The sequence below is a fragment of the Erigeron canadensis genome, chromosome 7 (assembly GCF_010389155.1).
Source record: "Erigeron canadensis isolate Cc75 chromosome 7, C_canadensis_v1, whole genome shotgun sequence".
Classification (NCBI taxonomy): Eukaryota; Viridiplantae; Streptophyta; class Magnoliopsida; order Asterales; family Asteraceae; genus Erigeron; species Erigeron canadensis.
In genome coordinates, this window is record NC_057767.1 from 3998382 (window position 1) to 4023101 (window position 24720).

Here is a 24720-nt window from a genome sequence, read left to right on the forward strand (position 1 = left end):
CAGGATGTCTTTGGATCTCAGGTCAAAAAGTTTGGAGGTGCAGTCTTTGTTAGCTACCATTGATGATCTTAAAGCGAAGGAGTCCAATTAAGTTTGTTACTTCTGTGGAGGCATCAGATATTGTACAAGATTTGAAGCAAAAGATGAATGACCTGAAAGCAAAGAATGTTGTTCGTGGGAAGCTGTGGCCAAGGTGAATTAGGAATTAGTTGTGGAGCAGAGCACTTGCAGAGCCTTGCATGATGAACTGAATATGATGAAGGAGGAAAGATCCAGGCTTGTGACGACTGATAATTGTGGTTATCGTGTCGATATAAATTGTGCCTTTATACCCGAAGAAATCACACATGAAGCTCACCCGAATCATCTCCTCTCACTAGCTAAATTTTCTTCCGAACAACAACGCTACTATTGCGTTGGATGTGGCTATTATCTTACACCGAACCAGCTTCTCTACCACTGCCCATCTTGCAATTTCTACCTGGATACAGGTGTGCTCTCTTACTGCCCAAAATTGTATGGCATAAATATGCTGATAGGCATCATCCATTGACCTTGAGATATGAGCCAGTTGAGAACCATCCTAGCGAATACTTTTGCGACATTTGTGAGCAGGAACTTGACCCTCGTGAGTGGTTCTATCATTGTACCACATGTGACACATCTATGCATTGTGCGTGCGCACCCGTGATTCTCCAATACGACAAAGCTGTATATCCCCTGTATCAGAAGCCCGTGTTTGAGTTCCTGAATATCAAGTTTGGAGGGAGTTTTGAGATTGGTGATCATCATCCACACCGTTTCACCTTTGATCAAGGGATACCCGATGATGGTCGGTGCAGAGTGTGCGATGATCAATTACAATGCTCTATGATCTTTAAGTGCTTCGAGTGCAAGTTTTCATTTCATCATACATGTGCTTGGAGATATGCACCTACCTCGAGCTAGCTAGCTGTGGTATATCTCTCCAAGAAAATTGGAACGTTCAAAACTTTATTGGTGTAATTTAATTAGGAATAGAATAAGTTGTTATAAAACATATATAAGTCAATACATGCAATGTTTGTTTTAATTTGTTTTTCCAACCAACTACTCTAGCTATGTATGTTATATATGTTATTTAACTTGATTTTTATTATGTCATATATGTTATTTAACTTGATTTTTATTAATATGATGATTTCTAAATTCTACTCCAAAACGGCAAACTTCTTTTTTTCTTTTGTGTTTCTACAAGATTAGCGTATTTTCAATAACATCATATAAAAACATGTGCAGCCAACGTACATTTCAATTCTTCCCTGCAAATCTAATTAGGCCTATCACAATAGGCTCGTCGCCCGCAAATCTAATTAGGCCTATCCCAATAGGCTCGTCGATGACTCTTTGAAAACGATGAACCTATTGTGTGCAACTCGTCGACCAGACACGTGTCGTTGCAAAAAACTAACCAAAACTTGCCAAATTGCATGGTGTAGCAAACAAAACTAGCAAAAACTTGTCAATTTACTAATGTCAGAAAAACATATAAAAGGTAACCAGAAAATAATCAAAGTTGCCGGAAAACATAAAAAGTGACAGTTTTTTATATAAAATAAAAACTTGGGCTCAGAATTTGGGGGTCGGGAATTTCGGAAGTCGGAGACGCCATGGCCGCTAACCTTAAGGTTTACACTGCCAAGATACGCCTCAGATCATCCGAGTCCCATTTTTACGAACATTTATATCATTATCGCCCATTTAACGTAACACCGAAAACCTAATTGTTCAACGATACCATCATCGGCTAAAACTACTTTTTCCGGCTACCTATTGCTTTAATGGAACAAAATCCGGCAACACTACCGCTAAGTTAACACTACCAAGCTAATCACAAACATGCAATTAACGGCAATGTAAAAAGGATAACTAGCCACCGTAAGCAGCAACAGCAGCATCAGTTAACCATAAACCCAAGAAAAGGCTCGCCAGAAAACCAATGCAACATGCGGATCATCTTATGGTCCATTGATGCAATTTACTCAAAAAAATATTAGAATTATCGGCTATCGCAGAGGTGTAGCTACTTCATCTTATGGTCCATTGATGTAAACAAGTATGCATATAATTTTTCGATATGCCTAAAGTTGCTGCCTTCTCTTTATAATCATTTTTTCAGGCATATTATTTTACTTCATATGCGTCCACCTTTTGATTTGAGTTGACTGTTGTATTTCAGGATTTAAGTTAAAAGATTCTAAAGTTCAAAAGGGAAGAACAGATAATCTTTGATGAAATGAATTTCATGAGTACCATAATAACAGAACATGACGGATATAGCATATAAAGTAACTTCTGGCCAACCAAAACAGAAAACGAATAGTAAGGGGACTAATGATAAGTTGGCCATTTCTGGTAGCTCATCACGTAAGACGCAAAAATTACCTGAGACTAGATCAAATGTTAACAAGAAGGGAAAATGATCCGTACTACAGTCTTTACCTAAGCTAGGTACTGCTACTTAAAAAAAAAATTTACAAATTAAACCTTTGAATTTGATAAACATATATAACCCCCCTCAATTTTACATAACCTTCCCCTGAAAATGATCCGTACTGCAGACTTTACCTAAGCTTAGGTACTGACACTTTAAAAAAAAATACAAATTAAATCTTTAAATTTGATAAACATACATAGCATCCCCTGAATTTTACATAATCTCCCCCTGAATTTTACATAATCTCCTCCTGCTTTACCTAAGATAAGTACTGCATACTTTACCTAACTTTTTCATACCGCATACTTTACCAAACCTTTTCCCTGATAAGATTGAAATTGTCACAAATCATTAGTCAAGGGTTCATGAATTTCAATTCCTTCTAGTGACGTCAGTATTATGGAAAGTGTGGAATCACCTATCACCTATCTTTTCCAACCATTGAATACAATTGATGGCCCTCTTTGGGGTTTTGGGAGGAAATGGTTGGCTTGGAGACCAGAAATCGAATCTCAATTTCCTATTTATCCCGGACATTCTCTTCAGACACGTGCGGTCGTGTTACCACATCCTTTTCCTCCAGGAGTGCTTTCGAATTTCAATCTCTAGCATACTGTCCACTTAGATGTCACTGATATATATAGAGTTCGAGTCACTAACCATATAACACGTTGTTATAAAAAAATAAAGAAAAATTTTGAAAAAATATAAAAACTTTGTACAGTAAAATTATAAGTTGAAATTGTACACATTAAATATTAGAGCATAAATTACAAAGAAAAATTATAATAACTTAGAGGTACGTTAAAGTGTTGTATAAATGTAATATTAGTGATTGAGAATCAAATAATGTTTACATTTTAAAGGAATTCCTTTCTTATGTTCTTACTTCTTCCGTTAATATTTGGTTGTTAATCAAATGTTTTGAAGCAATTCCTTTTATATGTTCTTACTCAATTCTTCCACATTTGGTTGTGAAGAATGATCAACTGTCTCTATGATTGAATCAATTCTTATCTTATATTCTTTCCATTCCTTTCCACACTTGGGTTATTGAGAATCAAATATCTACAGTTTGAAGTAATACCTTTCTTATATTCTTACTGATTCATTTGAAATTTTATATACTATAAATGAAACAACAATCATTTTCAACATACATATCCAACTTGCTATCACGAAGAAAAAGTTTTATTTGCAATAAATACATGTATGTCTCTTTTTCTTCTTTTTGTTTTATTTTCAAGATCCTTGTATATAGTTTTCTAGCATATTAAATACAAAAAGATGGTGCATATTTAGACTTTAAGCATAAATAAATGCATAAAGGGGAGTGCAATTGTAAGTAAAGTATATGTATATTTCATTATTTTGTTTGAGATTTTGTAGTTTTTTCAGAATACATCTTAAAATTTAAACCTTTTAGTTTGTTTAGAATACATCTTTAAAATTCAAACAAAATCATATCATTTTGTCAAAATCCTATCATATATACATATACTTATTCCTACCACATTTGATTTTGAAGCAATACTTTTCATAAAATCTTACTCATTTCATGTTAAGGTTCTAATCTATATGGTAATATTCTAATCTATAGCCGTTAAAAAATATATATATATTCTAATCTATAAATGATACGTCAGTCATTCTGGAGTTTTTAAATGCATTTTGCTGCTATATGAATAACAAGTTTCATCTGATTCTGCAATAAAACATGCATGCTCTTTTTTCTTACATATCTTCTTTTGATGATTATTGTATATAGTTTTCTAGTATAATAGATATGCCAAGATGGTACTTAGTTAGCTTTTATACACAAATAAACACATAAAGGGATGTAGAGTTTTGAGATTAGGTTTTTTCTTAAATCATAATTATATATATATATATATATATATAGGCAAAGGTTCAAATGAGAACCATTTGAATTGGAAAAACTATGAGAACCTTTTAATTATAACTTGGTGTTCATATGTGAATAGTCTATGTGAACAAATTCATGCACATTTGAACATGTCAAGTTATAACTAATATTACCTATGTTCATATATGAATGGTTCTCAAATGAACTTATGTGAACGCATATATTCACATATACCTATCACATATGAACATCAAGTTATAATATAGTGGTTCTCATGGTTCTTCCATTTTAAATGGTTCTTAATTGAACCTTACCATATATATATATATATGGGGAAGTGAGTATGGGGTTGTCCCCCAACTAAGCTTAGATGGAAAACCCCTCACATTTGGTTTTTATAATCATAAAAATCATGGGGCATGTATTTATTTAAAATTCAAATAAATATTAAAATATTTGTATGTGAGAGGTTTCCATCTAAGCTTAGATGTGGAACAACCCCATACTCACTTTTCCCTATATATATATATAGACGAGAGTAAGTATTTGCGCGTTACGGCGGTGAGATGGTGGGGGTGATAGGTCATAAAGTGTGATAAGTCATAGAGTGTGATAGCCAAATGCTTTAACCATATGGGTTCCGCCCACGGATTTAAAAATTCGTCGAGAATATATCGAATGACATCTCAAATGAAAAGAGCATGAAATTTTAAGAACACCCATATGATTTTTAAAATTTATCGATGTACGATTTTTGAGATAAAAGATTTTGAATGAATTAGAGGAATAAATAATTTATGGAGGAGAGAAAAAAAATGATTGGTTGAAATTTGAAGTGAGAGAAAGAGTAATATAGTTATTTTAGGTAAATATAGAATTGACAAGGGACATTTTGGGAAAGTAAATGTTGAAACTTAAAATTTAAACAAAGGTTTTTTGTTTTATAATATAGTATAGATAGGTAAATATAGAATTGACATGAGGCATTTTGAGAAAGTAAATGTTGAAATTGCAAACATCTATATATAGCTGTCAAAAGTTATTATTAATATAAAATTTATTAATCAATAATATTCTTTATTATTAATATTAATTGTATATAACTCCATATTAAGATGATACATTTCAAACATAACTAGATATTTTGCAATTTTAAATGAGTAAGTTACACATATTAAATTAAAAAGCTTGTTATAAAAGTTGATGTCAAAATTATATTAAAAGTCACTAAATATATCAATAAAAATGTGTGGAATTAACACATATATAATTTTTTTTAAAATCTTATGTTATCAAAATCTTTTTTATTTATATAAGAGAAGAGATATGCTTCTAATTGATTTTCAGAGAAATTTTAGACTTTTCTAAATATTGTTACGTGGTATAGGACACCCTTTTTCGCATGCAGTTAATTTATGGGTGAATGTTCTCGGCAGATGTATAGAAAAATATAAAATAGAATTTCGGTTTATGGAAAAAGCGAAGGACACTGATATCGTCAAAATTATGTTTATAAAGGAAATTATTATACTTCTCAATACTTATTTTTTTAATTTTAGTTTGATGAATAGCATGTTCACAATCTTCACATACAATTTTTAAATAAAAATATATTCAAAATGAAAGGCCATATATAATTATAGTTATATATATATAATAGTTTAGATCCCGTATGACGACTCAATAAATTGTTGTGGTATACTGATAATATAGTTTAGAAGTATATAGTTGAAGAGGTATATATAGATTAATGAAATTAAGTTTATTATTATATTCTTTGTTGACAAGCCTTTATCAATGGCTACTATTTCCTACTATAATAGTTTCAAAATTGGGTGAGTGTGCAGATGAAATGTTTACTATATATGTCTCATGATGAAAAGTTCACGAAGTAAATTTTTTCCTTTCATATTAATAAAACTACATTTTTGGAGAAAACAACATGGACACATAAGTATCAAAACATTGCTTAAAAGTTCATATTGTAAATATATTAAAAGGTGATTTTCGTTTGAACATTCATGTCGCGTTTGAACCTTAGTGGATGAAAAGTGTACATAAACATGTCATATATATGTATGGTAAGTGCTATTAGTACTAGTACTTTTGAGGAATCTAAATAATTTAAGTGTTTGAGTATATAAACAATTAAACCTTTATCACAGATTTCAGGGACTTAGTTATGCACAATGGAGCAACTTAAAGACTTCCCTCACCATGAACATCCACTTAGCCTTGTCTATCTGCGTACGGAAAACCACCACAAAGACGAAGACTCCGACAACGTAAACTCCGATGATGAGGATGATGGACCAGATGATTCTGTGGTAGTATTAGAGCAGCATGGTGGCAAATGCAATATGTGCAAAGAAGATATCTACTCATTTCATTTGTGTTACTATCACTGCAAGGAGTGTAACTACTCGCTGCACAAATTCTGTGCAGAATTACCCTTAACTTTACAAAATCATCAGTTTCATCGAGCCCACAATCTTACCTTGATCAACGAATCCTCCGATTCGTGGTATCATCAAACAATTAATGGGTGTGATGTCTGCAATCGTACCCAGCAGGATGAGAGGTTTTTTGGATACCATTGTTCCATTTGCAAGTTCAACATGGATATAGTTTGTGCTACTATGCCTGAACAAAAGATGGTCCATCCAAGTCACCCTCACCAACTCCGACGAATGATCATGCCGATTAAATCAAAGTGTCATGCTTGTGGTGATGATCATAAAGGAATCTTCTATCACTGTACCACTTGTTTTGGGTTCTGGATTCATCTGGATTGCGCTTTGTTGCCTGCTAAGTTATTAATTCAACAAACTACTTTGGAATTATTCACTCATTCTCACCCGCTCACCCTGGCTTATTCCTTTCCCTTTGTTGATTATGAAAAAAAATATTATCCTCGGTGCAGAGTTTGTGATATCCGCTTCAAATATTCCCTGTGGTATTACGGATGCGATAAATGTATGTACTATGCACATGTCGATTGCGCGACTTCAAAGAAAAAGCCGCTCATGTCCCTCTCCTTGTTGACACAAGGTGACTTATATAGTTATATGTGTGTAATCATATCATAGGGTAGTGAGAACACTTTTAAAATAAGAACGGTGAGAACACTTAAAAACATCATTTTGATGCATTAAAAGTGCATAAAACTAACATAGTGCATAACTAATTATCGTTATTTAAGTGTTTTACAACATATTAATCCGTCAAAATCGAAAAAATCACGTTTTTTGTTTTGTGCATCCATCTTGGATGCATATTCATCAAAATGACGCATCCAACAAAAAACGTGATTTTTTCGATTTTAATGGATCAATGTGTTGTTAAACACTTAAATAACGATAATTAGTTATGCACTATTTCAGTTTTATGGACTTTTAATGCATCAAAATGTAGTTTTTAAGTGTTCTCATTTTAATTTGGTTCTCATTTAATAGTCACTCTCATATGATATATATATATATATAGGGGAAAGATAATTTGAGACCAACTAAAAAAAGTCCAAAAAAGGACCATTGATTTTCGTAACTTACACACCACCATCATCATCTACTACGATATACAAGACTTTTTTGTAAAAACACTAAGACTTTTCAGCGACGGGCCCACAGAAAAATCATGTGTAAGTTAACTCAAGTTAACTTACACATGTGTAAGTTAACTTACACATAATTTTCTGGTGGGCCCGTCGCCGGAAAGTCTTAGTGTTTTTACAAAAAAGTCTTGTATATCGTAGTAGATGATGATGGTGTACAAAAATCAATGGTCTTAGTTGGTCCTAAAATAAGAGGTGGTCTCAAAATATCTCACCCATATATATATATATATATATGTACATATATAGAGTACAGAGATCAATTGAGAAGGTTGATTAAGGAGATAATGGAGAGAATGTTGATATTTATTTTTTTCCTTAATTTTTCATTTTTAATTTTATAAATTTTTTATGTTGAAAACCCATTCCAAAAAATATTATAAAAAAAAAAGAAAATTTCCCTATACATGTATTGTTTTTTATACGTTATACATGTGTAGATATCTACACATATGTAACTTGTATTTTTTTTTTATAATTTTTTTTTCAAATTTTTGGAAAGGATTTATGTTTAAAAAATATAAGAAATTAAAAATGTAAAAAAAAAAACTAATAAAATTAAAGTCAATTTTCCCTCTTGTCCCCCTTAAGCAACTTTCTCTCAAGATCTCTACCCCCCCCCCCCCCCACACACATATATATATATATGGGACAATCAAATAAGAACAGTCTTAAAATAAGAACACAGTGAAAATACTTAAAACTACATTTTGATGCATTAAAAGTCCATAAAACTAATATAATGTAGAACTAATTATCATTATTTAAGTGTTTAATAACACATCGATCCGTCAAAATCGAAAAAATCATGTTTTTTGTTTTATGCATCTATCTTGGATGCATATTCATCAAAATAATGCATCCAACAAAAAACATGATTTCTTCGATTTTGACGGATCCATGTGTTGTTAAAAACTTAAATAATGATAATTAGTTATGCACTATGTTAGTTTTATAGTCTTTTAATATATCAAATAATGTTTTAAAGTGTTATCATTGTTCTTATTTTAAAAATGTTCTTACCAGAGTATTATCATATATATATATATATATAGTATGGCTCTCTAACTAATGCCCTATATATAGGCACTTGTTAAAAGTGTTTAATAACGTTATATATATATTAGGTATTATAAAACAAGAATTAAAGTAAAACAAATAAGGTAAGATCTTGACCCTTAAATCATGGTAAAGTTGATGCACAAAGATTTACGAAGTAATTGATGCCCGATGATTTTCATGATGCACGATGATTTTCAGTGAAGAGAAACCTATTGTTTATTTGTTTACTTTAATACTTGTTTTATTTTATCTAAAACTTATATATATATTATGACTTTCCTTATTTTGAAAACCATTATTTTATAAGAACAATGAGAACTCTCAAATTATGTATTAGATCACATGTTTTTTTTATTCACATGTGAAATGATATAAAAAGTATGTTGTATAATAAACTTTTAAAAAACATCAAAAGTAGCCTTTTGTGAACTTATGAATAAATATGTTCACGTTTTCGTTCACATGTAAACAAACGCCTATATATAAAGTTTTGAACTTTTTTTTCTTCTGCAACATATATTTTTATAACGTTTCACATGTGAATGAACAAAAAAAACATGTGATCCAATACATAATTTAAGAGTTCTCACGGTTCTTACAAAAAAATAGGTTTTCAAAATAAGAGTCTCCTATATATATATACATAGGTAACACTCCGATAAGAACACCCTTAAAATAAGAACACAGTGATAACACTTAATATTATCATTTTAATACATTAAAAGTCCATAAAACTAACATAGTGTACAACTAGTTATGATTATTTAAGTGTTTAACAACACATTAAACCGTCAAAATTGAAAAAATCACGTTGTTTGTTGGATGCATCTTTTTTTATGAATATGCATCTAACATGGATGCACAAAACAAAAACCATAATTTTCTCGATTTTAACAGATCAATGTTTTGTTAAACATTTAAATAATGATAATTAGTAATACACTATGTTAGTTATAATATATATATATAATGATTAATAGGTCTAATTGGTATATATAAAGATATGACTAATAATAAGATGGTGACACATTGCATGATGAATGGCTAAGATCAAGAGAGAGAAAAATCATGTTACATGTGTCAAATATCTAAAGTGTTAGTCATATCATTGGGTACATATTTTAGGTTTATCAATCATTTTCCTAGATATATATATATATATATATATATGATAAAGGAAGTGATATTAGTACCACCTAAGTTGATTGATTTACCACTTATGTATTAACTATTTGTACAGTGTATTGTAAAACTTGTAGAGTGTGGTAAATTAATTAAGTTTGGTAGTACAAATATCACTTCTCATATGGTAAGGTTCACGTGATAATTGTTCCCCTATGAATATTGTTATCTATTATATTATTAAAAAAAGATTGTGATGATGTCATTTTATTTTAAAAGATACTTCTTGATATATAATTTTGATATTTTTTTATGACATCATCCAATAATATTTAAAGTGAGAAAAAAAAGAATAATGAAAATTAATTTATTCCAAGATATCATGACTTTAAAATATTTTTAGTAGATAATCATGGAAGGTTTCTATTAAAATTGGAAACAAATATGTAGATCAAAATTAATAATATCATTTGTGAGTTAAAGGTATGAGATTTGAGTTATCATTAGATTTTTAACGTCGCTTAATCAAAATATATAATATGATAGTGTTCAACGTAATATAATGGTGTATCATTACAAAATCAAATTTTATTCAAGTGCCCGCATAATATGCGGGTTGATTGGCTAGTTATTAAATAAAACTTGATCTGTTCATATGTGAACGAATTTGTTCACAAATACATTCACATATGAACATCAATTTATAATTTAACGTTTTTCAAAGTTCTTCTAATTCAAATAGTTTCACATGAACCTTAACCTATATATATATATATATATATATAGCATTGTACCCGCGCGATGCGGCGGTGGTCGTGACAGCGACGGTGTGGTGGTGGCGACGAGTGTTGGTAGTGGATGCGACGTCGAGTGCCGTAGATAATTCATATAAAAGTAATTGATTTAAAAGGTTAATGAAGATATTTTAGAAAAATAAAGGATTGATAGTGTAATTTAATTATTAATGTTAAGAGAATAGTACATGTGAAAATATTTTAAAGGGTTGTAGCCTTGTAGGTGAAAATATTACATATGAGGGCATTTTAGACATTTCCCCCCATGTAACTTTCAACATGAAGGTATTTTCTTTAATATAGAAATATAGATATATATATATACTTTACTTATTTTAAAAACTTTTTTTTTTGCAAGAACGATAACCAATTTTAAATTATATATTGGATCACATGTTTTTTTGTTTATTCTGATGTCAAATGATATAAAAATGTATGTTACGTTGCAGAAGCAACTTTTTTACAAAATCTTCAAAGTATTATTTTGTGAACTTGTGAATGAATTTGTTCATGTTTTCATTCATATGTGAACAAACAGTTATAAGGTTTTGAATTTTATTTTTCTGCAACATATATTTTTATAACGTTTCACATTTAAATTACGAGTAAAAACAAAAAAGTCAATTTAAATATCATAAGGTGTTTTAATTTAAAAGAAATTGAAGTTGTTTACTTCTCATTGTCATTTTTCAGCCTATGGAAAAACTGTTAAAAATTTCCAAGATGATGGTTATCCTAATCTTCTTAAATGCCCTTTTCCCGATGAAAGTTACAACGTAGTGAAGCACAAGTTTTTCAACAGCAAATTTGAGGACTTCTTATTAGCAAACGATGGCAAGATGTTCAGAAGCTTTGGTCATCAACACCTGCTGGTTTTGTTCAGCAAACAAACATCACTCGGTAGCAAATCGGTTTCTCTTCACAACCCCATGGAAAAAATCCAGTTGTTATGTGATGGATGTGTGAAGCCAATCACGATGGTGCCCTTCTTAAAGTGTACTCAAGATGCTCAGCACTGCAGCTTTGTTCTTCATCCATGGTGTGACGTGCTACCCCGTGAGATACAGCTGGACCACCCGGGACATCCACAACATTCAGTACTTTCTCTGATCGGTACAAGAACCCCTGATAAAAATCTTACTGGCGGTATCTACTTCACGTGTGGCATTTGCGAGTTACCTTCCAATGGTTTCGCATATGGATGCACGACTTGTGGTTATTATGTTGATATAAATTGTGCCTTTTTACCCAAAGAAATCACACATGAAGCTCACCCGAATCATCTCCTCTCACTAGTAAAGTATGCTTCTTCCCAACAACAACGCTACTTTTGCGTTGGATGCTTCTGGTCTCTTAAACCGAACGACCCTGTGTACCATTGCCCAGCTTGCAAATTCTACTTGCATACCAGGTGTGCTCTCTTACTGCCCAAAATAGTAAGGCATAAATATGATAAGCATCCATTGAGCCTGAGATACGAGCCAGCTATGAACCATGCTGCAAGCGAATACTTTTGTGACATTTGTGAGGAGGAACTTAACCCTCGTTGTTGGTTCTATCATTGTAGCACATGTGACACATCTATGCATTCTGCGTGCGCACCCCTGATTCTACAATCCGAGAAAGCTGTAATATATGGCAAGTATTATCAGAAGTCCGTGTTTGAGTTTTTGAATGTAAAGTTTGGAGGGAGTTTTGAGATCGGTGGTCATCCACACCGTTTCACCTTTGATCAAGGGATACCAGATGATGGTCCGTGCAGAGTGTGCGATGACCAATTACAATACAAGATGATCCTTAAGTGCTTCGAGTGCAAGTTTGCAATTCATCATAGTTGTGCATCTGCATATGCACGTCACGTACCTCGAGCTGGTATATCTCTCCAAGAAAATTAATTATTGGAACGTTCAAACTTTATATATATATAGGTGTAATTTATTTAGGAATAAGTGTTAGCAATTAATCTTGCAATAAATCACATGTATGTATAAACACTTTATTCGATTAATACTTAGAATTTGTTTATATAAATGTACAGACTTTCATTGGGTATGTGACCCTTTCATCGTACAGACACACACACACACCCTTTTGTGTATATACGACACATATATATAGTTTTCTAAGGGGTGTCTCTAACAGTCATATCGGTTCGTTGAATGGGTGCCAAGGATGCCCTTTTACATTTACGTAGACAGCCCCTTATATTTGACACATATACGTATTAGACCCTAACATACTTTTCGGACTCGACACAATTAACCTAAAGTTTAGGTTAATAATCAACACTCCCCCTTAAACTAATATACCTCCTCGTGACCACGGAGGTTCACCCATGAGACTAAACTGACCAAACAAACAAAAACTGCTCTTAGGCCTTTCCTTATAAGGACACCGTCTTCAGGATTTCTTCACTGCCACGTCAGCGTCACACCACTCGGGACTCCCCTCAAGCCTTCTTTGCCTATAAGACAAACTTCTACCCCACATGCTACCCCACATTAGTTCTCTCCTACCTCACATTAGTCTGCTTCTACCCCACATGCGTGTCGTCTTGCAGAGTCTTGGAGTGGACCCCCCCCCTCAAAATGCAACGAGAGGACGCTCCATGTCAATGGTGTCCTCTGTCCTTGGTGCTTGGGATGCACACCCAGGACTCTTATAAGCACACACCTTACTAACAGAAAACGCCTTATTTGGGGTAGTTGTCTTGAACTTGGCTAGCCGGACCGGTTTTCTTTTCATTTATTGGTTATTTGTTTTGTTTGTTATTTGTGAAAGTATATTACTCGTATATTGGATCAATATGCAAATTTTGGTCTCAACTAAGCCTAAGACCAGGATTTTTCAAACTAGGTTTTAGGGTCTTAGGCCCAAGATGGATTATGTATATCTTTTAGCCCGATGCACTTATTATCATATATTTGAAGCAAACTATACAAATGCGCTAAATCATATTACCTCCGCATAAAATAGAATCAGTGACCTTTAAAAACTTAAATAAATGCAGGCTGTCAAGAAACTTGTCTTAGTTGGTTTATTCACCCGTGGTCTACCTCTTCTATCTTTATGATTGGAACACTTACTGGAGCACAATGGGGAATCTATGATGCCTTTAAGGTGTTTGTCGGGGTGTAAGTTTCTTATCTTTCTGTACCATTCATTTCATCTATATGGCTTAAGACGTCCTTGTATTTAACACATTAAGAAAAAGGGTCTAGAAAGGAGAAAGAGGGTTTGGTTTAACCTTGCCCATTTTAACCCTCTAAAAGATAACTATTTTTGACCCAATATCCAACCTGCTTATTTTGCCATCTTTGGTTCAATGACATTTATGTTATCTATCTTTTTGCATGAAAATATGACATTCATTTTTCTTTGTAGGCCTACCACCGGCGGTGCAACTCCTCCTACTCCTAAGTAATGCACAAGCAATCAAACCAAGCTAAGTATTGGTTTTTGTCATGTAAATGGTCGGATAAATAACCATAGGTTAGGTTATGTTACAGTCCTTGTGTTCATTATCTGGTGAGGCGTATCACCTCCTTTCGCGGGCTACTACTATAGTTATTTTCATTGTAATCAACCTGATGTACAATACATTTTTTTATCTACAGTTGTTATCAATATTATTGTAATTATTACTCAACAATATGAGGAGTTCTAAACTGAATGATAACAAGTTATGATTATAAACTTGAATTATAATGTAGTCATTATAGTTTGTCAATAAAATCAAGTCAACATTAATTAAATATTGTAAAGAGCTTAACATAACATATTATAATGTTTTTGTCGAACGAAGTTATTACTATATTTTAAACTAGTTTATTCACCAGTATTTTACACGGCCTAGATAAATGATCTTGATGTAATATTGGTGATTGAGAATTAAATGTGTGTTTGCATTTTAAAGTAATTCTTTTCTCATATTCTTACTCTTTCCCTTTATATTTAGTTGTTAATTAAACGAATTGTTTTCTTATATTCTTACTCATTTATGCATTCTGAATCAATTCGTTTCTTATATTCTCTACATTCCTTTCTTAGTCATTACTTGCAAACCTTCTTTATATAAATGATACATTAATTATTCTCAATTTTCAAATCCAACTTGCTGGTACGAAAAACAAGTTTTATCTGCAATAAACACATGTATGTCTCTTTTATTTCTTTTTCTTCTTTTAAGGATTCGTGTGTATAGTTTTGCAGTAGTTAATATGCCAAGATGATGCTTAATTAAACTTTAGATATAATTAATTACATAAAGAGAAGTACGGTTCAAGGTGAAATACATGCATATTTCATTATTTTGCTTGTGATTTTGTAGTTTGTTTATAATACATCTTTAAATTAAACTAAATTATAAGATTAGAACGATACATTTCATTTTGTCCATTTTTCTCATTACTAAATCTTACTCATTGCTTTGTATTCAATAAATGATATATCAATCATTTTGCAATAAAAATGAAAGAGTTTCATTTGCAATAAAACATGCATGTTCTTTTCTCTTACAAATATATATATATGATTATTGTATATAGTTTTTTAGTAGATGATATATAAAGATGGTACTTATTTAGCTTTTAAACACAAATAAACACACAAAAAGTAGTATGCTTTAATCACGTTATAAATATTAAATGAAACCAGATATGTGCTTGACTTGTGATATAATTGTAGTTTGTTGATAATACCTATTTAAATTTAAGTTAGATTATAAAATTATAAAGTACATTTTATTTTGTTCTTTTTTCTCACATTACTATGTATGTATAATTAAGATGAATATTATTTTTTAAAGTTATTTCTACGTTTAATATATATTTTTAGTAAAGTTGACATCTTGACTTTTGATTTAAAATCAAGAATCGAGATTCAAAATTAATATGTAGATCATAACTTTTGATTTTAATCCAATGATCAAGATCCTCAACTTTATTGGTAAAGTTAACTTCAACTTTAGAGGTTTTCAATCTATATGTACATCTTGTTATTGTGACCTTAAAATTTTTGTTTGTCCAGATTTAAATATTAATCGTCTCTTTTGTATTTTTGATCTCATATACATATATATATTTGTATTATATAGAAGTTGATGGAAATTATACTAATTAAAAAAAATCTAAAATCAATTATTTTATATAGTTTTCATTAAGTATTATATAATATAAAAAAGAAAAATTTAAGGTTAAAATTGTAAAAGCTAAACTTTATAAATTTAAAACTGATTAAAACGAAAGGAGTAATATACAAGTACATTTCATTTTGAACATGTGACTTCTTCAAGCATTCGGCAACCCTGACCACTTGGTGTCTGTAATTATCATCTTTTTTAAGAATAAGATTTTAATATAATTATAATATTTTTAGAGACATAAACTATTTCTAAAACAAATTTGCTTAAGCAACAAATTGAACATGTGACTTCCTCAAGCATTGGGCACCCCTAACCACTTAAACCAGGAGCCATCATTTTGTGTCTTTGATACATAAAACTTTCCTACTTTGTTTTTATGTTTCATTTTTTAAAAGAAGATTTTGTTTATTTCTTTTTGGTCTAACCATCTAAGTTATCTCACCACGTACCACCATCCTCCATATGCGTCAACGTCATATAATAACGGTTGTTCCACGACATATTTGTTAATTGGTGTCGCATTGTGGAGAGTTATATATATTTGTGCTTTTTCAAAAGAAAATGAAATGTTTTTCAAAATCGTTTGTTAATTACATGTGGCATTATTCGCAATTGATTTATGGGTCCAAAATTCTAATAAAGTTTTTATTATCAGTATATATATATTGGATAGGCTGGGTGTCAGTTATTTAGATGCCCATTAAATGTGTAAACATTCCTCGTAACAGATATTATCAACTTAATTGCGCTCAATTAATTAATGGAGCAACTTAAATACTTCCCGCATCATGAACATGCACTCCGTCTTGTCTATCTCTGTACGGAAAACCGCCACAAAGAAGACTCTGACAACGAAAACTCTAATGATGAGGAAGATGGCGGAGATGATTTTGTGGTAGAAGAGCAGCAGCATGGTGGCAAATGCAATATGTGTAAAGAAGATATCTATTCATTTCATGTGTGCTACTATGAGTGCGAGAGGTGCGAGGACTACTCGCTACACAAGTTCTGTGCAGAACTGCCCTTAACTTTGAAAAATCATCACTTACATCCAGCCCACGATCTTACCTTTGTCGACAGACGGTGGCTTACTACTTATGAAAGGAACGGGTGTGGTGTCTGCAAAGATAATCGTACCCATGATGATGGGAGATTTATTGGATACAATTGTTCTATTTGCGAGTTCTACATGGATATAAATTGTGCTACTTTGTCCCAACAAAAGATGGTCCACCCAAGTCATCCTGATCACCAACTTGAACGGATGATGAGGACGATGATATCAAAGTGTCATGCTTGTGATAATGAACATAAGGGAACCTTCTATCATTGTCCCACTTGTGTTTGGTTCGGCTGGATTCATCTAGATTGTATTTTGCTGCCTACCAAGTTATCGATCCAACTAACTACTGATGATGCTTTTACTCATCCTCACCCGCTCACCCTGGCTTATTCCTTTCCCTATGTCGATAATGAAAAACAACATTATCCTCGGTGCAGAGTTTGTAGTTCCTACTTCAATTATTTCTCGTGGCTTTACAAATGTGATAAATGTCGCTACTATGCACATGTCGATTGTGCGACTTCAAAGAAAGAGCCGTTCATGTCCATCTTCTTGAAACATGGTACGTGTGACTTATATATATGTACATGTATTCTTACTTTAGTTTCTACATGATTTTTTGTTTTTTACAAAAACTACATGTTAAGTCGTTGCTCGTAATTAGTTAAGTTTTCAATGTCATTAATAATTCTTCAGGCCTTGGGAAAACTTTTAAGAATTTCCAAGATTATGATCATCCTAATCTGCTCAAATGCCCTTTTCCTGATGAAAGTCACAACCTATTGACGCACAAATTTTCCAGCCAAATCAAGCAGGACTTTTTATTATTATTAGCTAATAATAAAGAAAACGATGGCGACGAGATGATCAACCACTTTGGTCATCAACACCCCCTCGTTTTGTTCAACACTACTACTACAGAAACATCCCTCATTATTAGCAAATCGGTTTCTCTACTACTTCACAACCCCATGGAAAGAATCCAATTGTTATGTGATGGATGTGTGAAGCCAATCACGACGGTGCCATTCTACAAGTGTTGCCTCCAGCAGCAAGAAAACAACAACTGCAGCTTTGTTCTTCATACATGGTGTGCCACGATGCTACCCTCTGAGATACGAGACCACCCGGGACATCCACAACATTCTTCAGTACTGGCTCTCGTTACAAGAAGAATCATCCCTGCTAACATCTTCTATTGTGGCATTTGCGAGTTACCTTGCAATGGTTTCTCATATAGATGCCGCACGGCTAACTGTGATTTTCGTGTTGATATAAATTGTGCCTTTATACCTCAAGAAATCACACATGAAGCTCACCCGAATCATCTTCTCTCACTAGTAAAGTTCCCTATAGGATATGGTGACTACCAATGCGTTGGATGCGCCTATCTTCTTAGACGGAACCAGCTTATGTACCATTGCCCATCTTGCAACTTCTACTTGCATAGTAAGTGTGCTCTCTTACTGCCCAAAATCGTAAGGCATAAATATGCTGATAGGCATCATCCATTGACCTTGAGATACGAGCCAGTTGAGAACCATCCTAGTGAATACTTCTGTGACATTTGTGAGACGGAATTTAACTCTCTTAGGTGGTTCTATCATTGTAGTACCACATGTGATGCATCTATGCATTCCGCTTGCGCACCCGTGATTCTTCAATGCGAGAAAGCTGTATATTCCCTGTATCAGAATTCTGTGTTTGAGTTTCTGAATGTGAAGTTTGGAGGGAGTTTTAAGACTGGTCATCATCCACACCGTTTCACCTTTGATCAAGGGATATCGGATGATGGTGGGTGCAAAGTGTGTGGTTGCCGATTACAATACAAGATGATCTTTAAGTGCTTCGAGTGCAAGTTTGCATTTCATCATGATTGGTGTGCTTCGATATATGCACGTCGTCGAGCAGGTATTTAATTAATGGGATCGATCAACATCTAGATATATACTTCTGTGGTTAGTAGTGTCGGTGGCGGGTGATGATGGATGACATCGACAATTGATGTTGAGTGGTCTAACTGTGTAAATTGATACAATGGTGATAGTGATGATTTAGAAGATAATGGTTTAAAGTGTAAATTAATTCATTAAGGGTAATTTTGGTAATATCTAATAACCTTTTCCTTAAGGGTTGTTTATTAAGGGCAATCTAGTAATTTCCCATCTAACTATGTTCTAACTCTTTCCTAAAATAGGAGGGTGAATAATCATTATTATAAAGGAGTAGTAGATATTGGATAGGTTGGGTGTCAGTTATTTAAATGCTCATTAAATGTGTAAACATTCCTCGTAACAGATATTATCAACTTAATTGCGCTCAATTAATTAATGGAGTAGCAACTTAAATACTTCCCGCATCATGAACATGCACTCCGTCTTGTCTATCTCCGTACGAAAAACCGCCACAAAGAAGACTCTGACAGCGAAAACTCTGATGATGAGGAAGATGGTGGAGATGATTTTGTGGTAGAAGAGCAACAACATGGTAGAATTAAAATATCGCATGTGCAAATTTACCCAATTAAAATACCTGCTTCACCTGCTCAACTTTTACAAGAGATGTGGAAATTACCCAATTGAACCTGTTTGAGTGATTTTAACACCACCTGTAATACCCGTGATCTTTATAAATTTACCCAAATGGACCCAATCTTCCCATTAAGGGTTGAGATTGTCAGGCCTAGTTAAAATATTTGCATTTTTAAGTGTATATAATAATATTATTTATTATTTATATGTTTAAGTGGAAATACAAAACAAGATTGATTTGCTTTAATAAATGTATAATTAAACAACGCGTAAAAGTTATAAATAGTTATATATAAAATTCGTTTGAAGTTTATAGAACTTACTTTTATGGATTTGTTGTCATTATTGTAGTGTTATTGTTTCTAATATTGTTTTAAAAACTTGTTGAAATTAATTATAATGTAATTATAGGGTATAAACTTATAAATTTTTCAAGCTCAATTTGACCCAAATCACAAGTGGTTAAAAACCGACTAAAACCGAACCGAAATAAACTCAAACCGAAAAAACCGAAAATCAATGGTTTTAGTTTTTAAAAACCAAATTATAACGGTTCGGTTTCGGTTTTAATCAAAAACGACCCAAACTGAACCGTACTCGCCCCTACTCAAACCTGTTGCAATAGTGCTTGATGAAGAGAAAGTTAAAACCGTATGGCCCCGGCGCCTAAGTTTGGACCCGACCCAGTCCACGAATTTCGGCATCTCTTTCCAATCCTTAATAATAAACTTTCTCCCGAAAGAATCCAGATCCTTTCTTAAATAAAACAGTTAAAACATCCCTTTTAACATTACAACCCAAACTATAAATACTACCATTCGTCAATTCGTATCCACAATTAACCTTTTCCCTTCTAAAACCCACTTCCAGATCCGACCACCGGCGACAGCCCATCTCCGATAAATCCGGTAAACCCTAATTTTCTTAACTAATAGTAATCATCATTAATGCCCTAAACCGTATTAGTTAACTAACAGTAATCATTAAAACCCTAAATTTTGTGATTATATATAAAATTTTAAATTTATCAAGATTACAATAGTAGCTATATATTTAGATTGATTAATATAATATATTGGGTAGTATATATATTTGGGCATTGTTAGCCCTAGCTATAACATTGATTTATATATCAGATTAAGTTTAGTTTTATTTTTTTGTATTAAAGTAATGACAAAAACCGTTTTCTGCTCTTCTTTTCGGCGTATAATTTGTTCATATGTGTTTATTGCTGCAGATAAGCCATTTTGTTGTTTTATATTTTAACCTGCAAGTATGTCAAAAACATCGACATCATTACCGGTACTTGTGAAAGACGTAGTTCACAAGATTCAGTTATGTCTACTAGATGGTATAAAATCCGAAACCCAGTTATCCGTAGCTGCTTCTTTGCTCTCCAAGTCCGATTATAATGATGTTGTAACCGAACGATCGATTGCTCAAATGTGTGGCTACCCGCTTTGCACAAACTCATTGCCTTGCTTGTCGCCTCCAAAGAAGGGCAGATACCGTATTTCTTTGAAAGAGCACAAGGTTTATGACCTTTTGGAAACGCGCATGTACTGCTCCACCCAATGCATAGTTGACAGCCGGACGTATGCTGAAAGTTTAGAGGATGAACGGTCTTTGGATCTTGATAGAGGGAAAATTGATAAAGTGGTGAAGCTGTTTGAAGGTTTGAGTTTGAAGAACGAAATGGGTTTGGGGGACAAGAATGATGATTTTGGAATGGGTAAATTGTCGATTAAGGAGAAGGAAGATGCAAGTATTGGCATTGTGTCTATGGAAGAATGGGTTGGCCCTTCAAATGCAATTGAAGGTTATGTTCCACAGCATGACCGCAAAAGGCCGGGTATGAAATAAATTTGCTTTATACATCAGAAATAAATACTCATATTTCTGATCAGTTTTTATTATATAACTTACAAAGTGACGTGCCATTGGAAATTAGCTAAACCTTGATGACTAGGAAAATTCTCATATAGTCTCTTATAAGCTCTTATAAGCATGCTTGCAGCCTTTTAACAACTTTAAGTTTTCAAATAGTAACTAGCCCCATGAAGCTATCACAGTTTCCATCTTAGGTAAGATGAAGTAGGTAATTTGGTCCATTGGTGTAAACAGATACGCATGTAATTTTTTCGATATGCATAAAACATCCGAGTTTTAAAGGGATATGGATAAAGTTAACTCCTTTTTGTAATCAGATTTTTTATGCATATTCTTTTGCTTTATGTCTGGCTTTAGTCTTGAGTTGACTATTGTATTTCAGGATCTAAATTGAAAGATTCCAAGGTCAAAAGTGAAGAACAGGGCATCTTTGATGAAATGAATTTCATGAGTACCATAATAACTCAAGAAGACGGATATAGCATATCTAAAGTACCTTCTGGCGATTCAAAAGAGAAAAAGAATAGTAAGGGGACTAATGATAAGTTGATCGTGCATGGTGGTTCATTACGTAAGACGCAAAAAAAGCTTGAGACTAGATCAAATGACAACAAGAATAAAGAGTGTGAAATTGTCTCAAATAATAAGTCAAAGGTTCATGAATTTCCTTCCACTGATGTGAGTGTTATGGAAAGGGCGAAATCATCTATATGTGATAAAGAAGCTGAACCAAGTTGTAGTCGGCTCAAATCTTCTCTGAAGTCTTCAGAGGCAAATAAAACAAATCGGTCTGTCACTTGGGCTGATGAAAAATCTGATGGCACGGCCAATCAAACACACTCTGGATTCAGTAGGACTGAAAAGGAAAAGGAAAAGAACATGGTTTTTGACATTGTGGACGAGGGTGTTAGTGAGGCTGATCATGCATTCCGATTTGCATCAGCAGAGGCATGTGCTGAAGCTCTGAGCAAAGCAGCAACTGCTGTTGCTTCTGGGGAATTGGATGTTCCGGATGCTTGTAAGTTGCGCATTTCTGCTTTTATATAATTTTTAGCTTTTTTTAAGATTAGATTAGAGCTTGCTATGGATAGAAAAATGGGTGGGTCAGGATGGTTGTGTAATGAGCCAGAATGCATTCAAGTTATAAATAGGCCAAAGTGAATCAGGTTGAGTTTACCCACCAACGGTTTCTGCTCCTTTTGAGTTTTATATATCATTTTACAATTATGCAATTTTAAAAGCCACGTACATTTAAATTCGCTTTGAGTCGCTTAGGGCTCATTTGACCCATTTCATTTCAACCAGTTTTATAAATTTACCCATTTGGGATCAAATACAACTCAAAGATCAGGTAATTGCCTGCCATTTCTATATCTTAATATGTATATTAGTATTTCGATTTATCATATTAGAGGTCTTGATAAATTTTTCCTGACTCTTTTGAAATCCAGTTTCGGAAGCTGGAATTGTGATACTGCCACCTCCCCTCGATGATAATGAAGCCATATCTGAGGGTGCAGTTGATCCAGAACCAGCCCCATTGAAATGGCCTAAGAAAACTGGTATCGTAGAAGCCGATTTTTTGGATTCTGAGGATTCTTGGTTTGATAGTCCACCGGAAGAGTTTGTTTTAGAAGTAAGTAGCTATTGAAATTTTGTGGTTTTTTTTTCTTAATCCATCGTTAACGTTTTAAAAGTTTTTTTCTTTCTTTTCTAATGCCACATTATTCGATAACTTACAGCTATCACCATTTGCAACAATGTTCATGTCGTTGTTTGCATGGACTTCCTCATCTACATTGGCATATGTATATGGACGTGATGATAGCTTTCATGAAGATTATGCATCTGTTAATGGGAGGGAATATCCACAGAAAGTCATGTTGTCAGATGGCAGATCATCTGAAATAAAGCGAACTCTTGCTGGTTGTCTTGCTCGTGCTTTGCCAGGGCTTGTTCAGGATCTTAGACTTCCGACTCCAGTTTCTACCATTGAATTTGGGATGGTACTTCATTTCTCAACCTAACTGCCACCACCTTAGTGTTTGTATTATTTTAACTGTTTGCCGATTTGTTGACAGGGTGGCCTATTGGAGACAATGTCCTTTTTTGACCCACTTCCTGCTCTGAGATCGAAACAATGGCAGGTGATTGTTCTTTTGTTTGTAGAGGCTCTTGCAGTGTGTCGAATCCCTGCAGTAGCACCACATTTGACAAATAAAAGAAGCTTCTTTCAGAAGGTAAGACACATCCTCATTTACAGTGTTGCTCATTAACTCGACATACCTAATGCTAAGTAGTTTGACTTCAATTTTACAATCTCTGAATCTGGATAAATTTTTTCATACCATATACATGCTTAGTGAACTTGGAGCATAATAAGAGGCTCTAACAATTAGTATACATTAAATGAAAAAAAAAACCCAAGTATACTCCTTCAAAACTTTTTGGCTAATAGTAAAAAGGGATGTATTTGGACTGGAATGTTGTAATGTTGAATCTTCGGAAGAAAGATGGTATATGTGAATTGCGAAATGCATTTTGGCACTTCACTTTTTTAATTAAATGGTTTTCTTTCAAGCAGGTGTTTGATGATGGTCAAATAAATAGAGATGAATATGAAGTTTTGAAGGATTTGATACTTCCATTAGGACGATCCCCTCAATTAGCCACACAGAGTGGAGCTTAGTCTTGCAATGCAAATTTGACATCAGCTTTAACAGTGGAACTGTCGCATGGACACTCTCCTGGGGATTTTTCAACCATTTTTTCAGCGGAATACCTCATATTTTGACTGTTACTTTGGCCTGGGTTTAAGCATGAGACTGCAAGGGACACCGGTTTTGCCGTTTTGGTATCATTGTGGTTGTGTATGCACTGAAGTATACTTGTAGAAATATATATTTGTATCTAAGATTTAGTGCATGTCATTTCTTCCATATAAAATCAAACTATCGTTTGGATGAAATTGACTCATGATTAAAAGTAAATAACTAGGGATGTATGTTAGCATCTTATTTCAAATTACCAAACATAGAATAGAACATGGGGAAAAAAAGAATATGTTTTTTTAGTTTGTTTGGTTAAGATTAGCCTGATCATATTGTCTTGCAACAATTATTGTACCAAATCAGCTAAAAACGGTGGGGATACAAGAAA

General features: G+C 33.1%; 2 protein-coding genes and 1 pseudogene across 2 annotated transcripts; all 3 read left to right on the plus strand.

Moving 5' to 3' along the window:
• The first annotated feature begins 1820 nt into the window (after positions 1–1820).
• LOC122608774 lies at positions 1821–12963 on the plus strand (annotated as a pseudogene).
• Positions 12964–16837: 3874 nt separating this feature from the next.
• On the plus strand, positions 16838–19230 carry LOC122608775. The gene is made up of 2 exons (XM_043781862.1): positions 16838–17702; positions 17837–19230. The coding sequence occupies exons 1-2, from the start codon at positions 16838–16840 to the stop codon at positions 19057–19059; spliced, it is 2088 nt and encodes a 695-aa protein (XP_043637797.1). The 3' UTR covers positions 19060–19230.
• Positions 19231–20456: 1226 nt separating this feature from the next.
• Positions 20457–24588, plus strand: LOC122608504 (putative RNA polymerase II subunit B1 CTD phosphatase RPAP2 homolog). Its single transcript, XM_043781608.1, has 7 exons — positions 20457–20579; positions 20909–21523; positions 21944–22579; positions 23013–23197; positions 23304–23567; positions 23643–23801; positions 24146–24588. Exons 2-7 carry the CDS (start codon positions 20947–20949, stop codon positions 24248–24250), a joined length of 1926 nt encoding a protein of 641 aa, XP_043637543.1. The 5' UTR covers positions 20457–20579; positions 20909–20946; the 3' UTR covers positions 24251–24588.
• Positions 24589–24720: the final 132 nt, after the last annotated feature.

What these genes read in the sequence shown, in the direction of transcription:
- LOC122608504 (XM_043781608.1), top strand. Translation starts at nt 20,947, where the DNA reads ATGTCAAAAACATCGACATCATTACCGGTACTTGTGAAAGACGTAGTT. An exon ending in ATTGGATGTTCCGGATGCTT is followed by an intron (nt 22,580 to 23,012) that starts GTAAGTTGCGCA and finishes TTTGAAATCCAG; the next exon opens with TTTCGGAAGCTGGAATTGTG. An exon ending in AAAGAAGCTTCTTTCAGAAG is followed by an intron (nt 23,802 to 24,145) that starts GTAAGACACATC and finishes TCTTTCAAGCAG; the next exon opens with GTGTTTGATGATGGTCAAAT.
- LOC122608775 (XM_043781862.1), top strand. Translation starts at nt 16,838, where the DNA reads ATGGAGCAACTTAAATACTTCCCGCATCATGAACATGCACTCCGTCTT. An exon ending in GTCCATCTTCTTGAAACATG is followed by an intron (nt 17,703 to 17,836) that starts GTACGTGTGACT and finishes ATAATTCTTCAG; the next exon opens with GCCTTGGGAAAACTTTTAAG.